The 7,746-nt window shown below is 36.0% G+C and overlaps 1 protein-coding gene across 1 annotated transcript; it reads left to right on the plus strand.

The window, feature by feature from the left end:
• Window positions 1–286: 286 nt before the first annotated feature.
• LOC149264650 (uncharacterized) lies at window positions 287–2,708 on the plus strand. Its single transcript, XM_089390191.1, has 3 exons — window positions 287–672; window positions 1,181–1,310; window positions 1,510–2,708. The coding sequence occupies exons 1-3, from the start codon at window positions 540–542 to the stop codon at window positions 2,411–2,413; spliced, it is 1,167 nt and encodes a 388-aa protein (XP_089246317.1). The 5' UTR covers window positions 287–539; the 3' UTR covers window positions 2,414–2,708.
• Window positions 2,709–7,746: the final 5,038 nt, after the last annotated feature.

The following is a 7,746-nucleotide window of genomic DNA, read 5'->3' on the forward strand; positions in this document are numbered from 1 at the left end:
ATTATCTTTAAAAAAAATTATATAAATTTAATATTAACAAAATATATATATTTTTATCAATTTCACAAATATCGGTAGAGAACACCTATAGATTTACTATTAATGTTTTTGTCCATTTCCCTTCACAAACATCTAGAAGAATGAAAGAGTGGATAAGCATATCTTCCTAGGGCTATGGAACTTTAGTAATAAATGTTACTAAAGGGATTTCATTATTTCTTTCTGTGCATTCTTACTGATGAACTGCACGAGCTCTGTACTAAAAGGACCTTGAATTCAAATTGCTTTGCAGTTAGTCAAGACGTTGCATTCAAATTGATTTGCAGTTAGTCATGGTCATTTAATATATTGTTGACCCCACTTTCCTCGTCCAGCGTCCACTTTAAGCCTTGTCAAGGTCAGATATCAATATATACGGCTGGCAGACCGCGTGAGCATGTTATTGAAAAAATTATCGCTGCGACGAGAATTTCTTTAATAGGGGTCTGCAGCATTCAGTTGGACATCAAGCTCTGCGTCTGTAGGTTCTCTAGGCCAAAATGGGTAGAGCTCCCTGTTGTGAAAAAACCGGGTTAAACAAGGGCCCCTGGACTGCTGAGGAAGACAAAATTCTCGTCAACTACATTCAGAAAAATGGTCATGGGAGTTGGCGTGCTCTTCCCAAGCTTGCTGGTCTGTATATATAATAAACAGTACAGAAAACCCCACATCTGAGTAACAATATATCTTTATAGTTTGAATCGATATATGCGTCTGGCTCTGTAAATATATTTGATGTAGTTTGAACCTCTTTATACTTTTGTCTCTTTGAATATAGTGTCTATATAATAAAGAAAAGTCAAAAAATATATATATGTAATGTGCATGTTTGTGTTAACATTACCAAAACATAGTTATCAATCTTGTAAGTTATGGTTGTTGAATTTAGTTTGATATACGTAGTCTGCATTTAAATCTTTAGGATATATCAGAAAAGGTTTTGATCTGTTAATATTGGTATTTATGGCATTCAACCTGTAGGAACTGTAGATTGCAGCAGGGGACACGCTCTAAGGGTTTCAATTCCTAGTGGTGTTGTTTTCGTTACAGAAAGAAAAACCACTACACCATATATGTGTTGGTGGGTACAATACATATGTATAGAGGAATGAACTGTTTCTGTATAACTATATATATGCAGGGCTTCTTCGTTGTGGGAAGAGCTGCCGATTGCGTTGGACGAATTACCTGAAACCTGATATCAGACGAGGCTCCTTTACCGAAGAAGAAGAGCGAACTATTATTCGGCTGCATGCAATTTTAGGAAACAGGTAACGAAATAAAATTTATTTCATTCTATGATATATTGTCAATGTTGTCCAGGTTTTTAAAAGGGGATGTGATATTGAGTAGTCTGTCTGGTTGTATGGATTTTTCTTTCCGTTGGGTGGAATGTAGTGTATAGATGTGCGTGAAATAACAATTAAACAGATCTATTTTTAATATTTACTAGGTATTTATGAATTTCAGATGGTCTGTCATAGCCTCACAGCTATCTGGGAGAACAGACAATGAAATCAAGAATTTTTGGAATACCCATCTGAAAAAGCGTTTGTTAAAGATGGGGATCGATCCTTCAACCCATGCACCTAGAACGGACGCCAATGACCCTGGTCCACAAGGGTTAAAGGTCTTGACCCTCACGAGGCACAAGGCACAGTGGGAAAATGCAAGACTTGAAGCAGAAGCTCGTCTCTCCAGAGAATCACTGCTCATGTCCTCTATTTCGGCTTCTAGTTACCGCACCAATAAACTCATCACGATGCCTGACGATAATGCACCCACTGATTATTTCTTAAAGATATGGAGTTCAGAAGCTGGGAAGGCCTTCAGGAAGGAGTCTAACACTAGTATAATTAATAAGAGCTGTAACAGTTCATGTCATATTTTTGATCTAAATCATCAAAATAGAGGACGAGACTATCAGGGTTCATACTCTGATACTCTCGAGACTCCCGTATACCCTGGTTTGGCGTCTTCCAGTTTGTACTGTGCTTCGACCCAGCATAGTTGTTATTGGTCCTTGAACCCAGATGATAAGGATAAGGATAATGACTCCCAACGCTGCAGTTCTGCATCAGCTGAGTGGATTGGAGACTGTAGTGTTAAAACCCCTGATGTATTTGCATGTTCTGCTGATATGACTATGGGCCATTCAGAACATAAGGTCCATGAGGACTCGTCTAGCTCTGCGGAATTAGGCACTTCACATGTCTATTACACAGGTTTTTCGGATCTTCTTCTGGATTACCCCGATAACAACAACAATAGCGGCAATATTGGTTGCATGACTCCAGAATTGAGTACCAGCTTTCAGCAGCAGTCTGCTTGGCCATGGTCCGAATTAAATCTCGAAAATTCCAAGGATCACTGAAACAATGTATCGGTCAGTGCTCGTGCATCTGCAGATGGTTGAGCTTTCTTTTCTGTTAAACATCATCCTAGTTTATGCCTAGATCCTATACTCTGAGCTCTCGACCTAAATTTTCTTTGCCCAAGAATTAGGTCATAACTTTTAATCCGATATTTTGGGCTGTCATCATAATTTATCTCATGCCCAGCCATTACGACAGCTACGGGCTGAAAATAATGTCCCTTGGTTTTTCAAATAGAGAAAATGATATATACATGTTGATATTCTATTAATAACAAGAATTTGAATTGATGTATCTGGAGTGCTTTTAGTTGTATTTAGAAACAAAGAAAGTCACTCAATTACAAAAAGTTCACAGGATCCCTTGACAAAGTTCAAATATCCGCTTCTAAATACTTCTGTAATGTTAGAGAGTCCGTGTTTCATCTTATTCTCTCATAACGAGAAATAGTCACAGCGAAACACAATATTAATTGAGAAACGAAAACGACCAATTATCATTAAATTCAAGTTAAAGTTCCATAAAAACAGCTGTATTTTCCGAAAGTTTTCGAGAGTCTAAATTTGCTACATAAAGCTATACAACACATATCATCTGTGTATCATTTATGGGAAGATGGGGTCTAGGTGACAACCCTCAGAAACGAGGAAACTGGTCAAACCAGTTTTTCAGAGTCTTCTCATACAACACTTAAATGATAATACTCGGCACTGGGCAGCAACTCTGTCGTTGAAATCACTATATTTCCGTCATGTCCGTTCGTTTCCCAATTAGCCCAGACGGGTACTGTGGTATATCAAGGTGTTATAAGATGGATTCAAAGAGAATGACAATTCAACGTTTCGTCAGGTTTCTTGAAATTAGTAAACTGCGACACTGTGACATAGATTGAATCTCATAGGCGAGTTGGCCAACTGCCAGTACGCAGTACCATTTTACATTCATAAGCTTTGAACTGTTGTTATTTAATGCTATTTATATTTTGGTTAACCAAAACTCAGTTCAACGAGAAGAACCTAGAATAAGGATATAGTAGCAATTGCTAAAGGTACATCGCGTACCATTTTACATTCATAAGCTTTGGACTGTTGTTATTTAATGCTATTTATATTTTGGCGAACCAAAACTCAGTTCAACGAGAAGAACCTAGAACAAGGATACAGTAGCAGTTGCTAAAGGTACATCAAAATAATAAAAGATTTTGGAAGATCATATCGTAACTGTGGCTGAATGCATAATATAAGGTTTGTCAAATTCTCCAATGCAAGTGTCACTAAGCGACTTCAATGCTCACAACCTATGCATGAGCAAAAAATGTTGATAAACCTTGCTCACACCCACTATCTGTCTCTTCTTTGCCACAAGGTGCCCACAATCTCAAATTTCCGCCAGGGCACAAGATTGATCTTCGTCAAGGTCCTAGAGCCCAATGACTCATTCCCAAGGTCACACAATGGGTTGAGGTCCTAGAGCCCAATGACTCATTCCCGAGGTCGCACAATGGGTTGAGGTCCTAGAGCCCAATGACTCATTCCCAAGGTCGCATAATGGGTCCTCCTATGAGATTCCATAATCTACTTGAGTACTTTAGGGTTTTGGTCCAATGTCATGGAACTGAAAGGGAGGTCTAAGATTACTTTGATTTCATTAGGAATGCACATGCCAATTGTGTTAAGGTTGTAATGGCAAAATTTGTTGGCTTTGACAATATCAAAGTCTCTTGGGGAGTTTAGAGCAAATATGGCTATTGGATCTACTCAGAGGTTTGGAGTTTTGATAGCATTTGGAGGGTTTCATGCCACTTTTTTGGACACTTCGCAAGAGTATAAGAGAATCATGCCCGATAGGATTATAGGAATGAGTGTGGATTCAAATGATAAGCTAAGTATTTGAATTTGGTGTGTGAGACTCCTTTCTGGTGACCTTTTTCAGATGTTCTTGGTTAACGTGTTTTTGGAAAGTTCTACGCTAACCAGGTAAGATTTGTTGAGAGTGAGGTTGATGGTTTCCACTGTTTAGAGTGCCAATAGTTGTTGGTGGTGAGGTTGATGTATTGCACTATTAAGAGTGCCACCTGGTTAAAAAAATGGTTTGCTAGAGGAAGACGAAAATGGATGGGTCTTCTTAGATATGATGAAAAGTGTCTGTCCAACCCAACCAAAAAATTTGTAAGCTTGGTAGGACTACATCTTCCTAAATTTGTAATCTTGGTAGGACTACACAATTTGTAAGCTTGGTAGGACTACATCTTCCTAAATTTGTAAGCTTGGTAGGACTACATCTTCATCACGTCCAACTTCTCACCCTAATTCGGGGATAGCACAAGATTTGAACCAAAGACTTCCGGTTCAGTGAGACTTCATTTCAACAGCCATTGCCAATTGAGCTATCCCAAGCGAACAATTTATTATAAAAAAATTAAAAATAATATAAAAATATAATAAACACATAATAATTCGAAATTAATTAGATGTGTAAGTTTATATTTTTAAATATATTGAAATGTTTATTATTTTAATCAAAAATGAAAAAGATAAATCATTGTGGGTAAAATACCTTTAGAATGAGAAGATAAATAATAAATAATAGACATGTCATGGGAATTCGGCAATATCGACATTTCAAATTGTTACTCCAACCCATTTCTTCCTAAGTTCTTCTTGTTCAATATTGGCACGGGTTCGTGGCCACTAAATTTAGTAGGGGAGCAATAAGATCTTAGATAAAGACAGAAAACAAGGCACGAGGTCTAACAACTTAACAAGTTTGAAGGTTGTCCGCTAGACACATTTTAATCTCTAAGTATGGCTTAATGAGCTAACATCACTTATCAGATTATTGTAGAGTCTTCCACAAGCTTCTAAGTATTTCTTAGTAATATATAGAGTTTTTTATTGTTCCAAAATCAATGGTGAATAGTCACAAAATTGCTTGTGTCGAGACTGCACGCTCTGTGTTGTCAAACCCAGGTCGGTTGAGTGAAAGGAGTAGTCGAAGCTTCCAGTGACGTGTCTATAGGATTTTCATGAGTTCACTGGGGGAAAAGCTTAATCAAAATCTTGTGTCCATAACAAAGTTTTTCATCTTATGCTGAGTATTTGAAGTCAGTTCAACAAAAAGAGGAGAAGATGAAGGTTTGTTGTGTAAGGTTGTAATATTTTCACAGACTCGACAAGTGAAGAGTGGGGTAAGATCAATAATTTGTGTCTAGAGCAAAGCTTCTAGTCCTACTTTTTTTTTAATTTAGGTCGGTTAAGCGAAAGGGGGAGGAGACAAAGGTTAGAGTCACAAGGCACTAAGATTTTCTTGAGCTTGACATAGGAAGTGCTTGTGAAGAAAAGCATTGATGTTTGAAATACAGCTCGTAGTCCTATTTTTTGTAATCCAAAGTTGGTAAACAAAGGTTTTAGTTGCAAGGCCATAATATTTTTAATAACTTGGCCGCGAAAGATCTTTTCAAAAAGATTTTTTCATTCCAAGCAAAGCTCCTTGTCTTCAATTTTGTATTTGAAGTCTATTAAGGAACAAGAGTAGCAAAGAAAGCTTCAAGTTGCAAGATTTCCATGTTCAGAGTGCCACATTGGGAACCTTGACATCAACGTTGATCTTGGGTTGTAGGTGCTTGAAGCCTTGAAGGAACTAGGGGACTCCCATCAGTAGTGGGGCAATTATCCTTATCTAGGGATTTGGGTCCAGTAACAGAAAGATGAGCAACTAGGCATCATAAGAAAACTGTGGTGGGCACTGTTTAAAGTTCCCCATGTAAAAAAAAAAATTTCATGGAGGAAGACAAAAATGGATGAATCTTATTGACTGGGATGAATAGTGTTTACCCATCCCAACCCTATATAGAGACACTTTTGGTGTAAATATAGAACAATCAAATATTGATCTATTATTTCCAATTTGATTTTTATTATTTGTCCAAATACATTCTTCATAGTTCAATCTAATTTTAATTCTCTATACAAATGCATCATTCTTTCGCACTACTATATAATATTTTTATTAAAAGGTATGACAAATAGTGATAATAATTACATTGCAAGACATTTCTTTGATAGAAGTGGACGGCTTCCCACTTCAAATTTGTGCATATTGATAAGAACTATTCATATTCTATCCATATTGTGTTGGTTGTTCATTTTTTTCCAATAACTTGCTCACACATGTCCTTTTCTAATGGGTTGACAATATCCATAACAAGTTAGCCCAACAACACACCATACATTAACAAGAAAGAAACCCCATAAGATAAATTGACAAGAAGAAACCCTCGTCGCTACATTTGATGTTATTCCCTTTGGTCGTACTTTGATGCCCTTGTCCACAAAACTTATCAGTCAATAAAATCCCTACTTTAATATTATTTACAATGTATATGGACCTTACTAAATAATCCCCACTTAAAAATCCTAATGCCTTCAATCATGTAAATACCTCAATCATTGATGTTAATTGTCAATATGCATTTATACTAGAAATTAGAGATTAAAACATTGATAAAATAAAGATCATATTCTTTCCAAATGTTGGTATTATGTCATAAGGTGATTTTATCTCCAATTCACACATAGACACACACACATAATTTTTTTTATAGTAGTTTTGGTTTCCTCAACATCATTTAATTTGTTAGACAATATAGAATTGACTTGAATTGTTTATATCTGAAACAATTTCCTTTTACCAATTTTAACCTACATAATCTTCTTATTCAAGGTTGTTAGTACTCAAAATAAACTACTGATCACAATCATGAATCCTTCTCCCATTTTCCGTTTCATGATGATTTATTGATTAATTGTAGATAAACATAATTTCAAGTTTTACAATTTTTAGATGATTTATAATTTGTGTATGTATAAGATGTAAATAATTGGTTTGTGAAGAGATTTTCATTAAGTTTTGTAATTCAAAATTCATAAGATTTATTAGAATCAACCCCTTCATTGGGGTTGATTCTAACGTTATATATATATATATATAACATTAGAATCAACCCCAATCTAAACTCATATATTAAAAAGAAAAAAAAACTAATTTAATACTCCTATTTATCTCCAAACATAAGACTTCTCTGATAACAAACTTCTATCTCAAACTAAAAAAATTCCCAATCTATTTTCCCATTGAAAATAAAACGTTTTAGATAACACATTTTTATTTGGAACTTTCAAAATCCCCATCTACTTTCCTAGATTCCAATGATTTCAAATTTTGCCCTCCCTGAACTCCCCCTTATCCCATGACAACAAATAAATCATATGATATCGGCTTGTATTGAGTGGCAGCTGTATATGCCCACCGTTCGATTTCGGCCTTGGCAAAA

Source organism: Pinus tabuliformis, chromosome 6 (genome assembly GCF_031772625.1).
Source record: "Pinus tabuliformis cultivar Carrire ecotype Pingquan chromosome 6, CPIR1, whole genome shotgun sequence".
Classification (NCBI taxonomy): Eukaryota; Viridiplantae; Streptophyta; class Pinopsida; order Pinales; family Pinaceae; genus Pinus; species Pinus tabuliformis.

Bases quoted from the DNA above. Each gene is read 5' to 3' on its own strand.
- LOC149264650 (XM_089390191.1), top strand. From the start codon at position 540: ATGGGTAGAGCTCCCTGTTGTGAAAAAACCGGGTTAAACAAGGGCCCC. The intron at 673-1,180 runs GTCTGTATATAT...ATATATATGCAG, and splicing joins TGCTCTTCCCAAGCTTGCTG to GGCTTCTTCGTTGTGGGAAG. The intron at 1,311-1,509 runs GTAACGAAATAA...TATGAATTTCAG, and splicing joins CATGCAATTTTAGGAAACAG to ATGGTCTGTCATAGCCTCAC.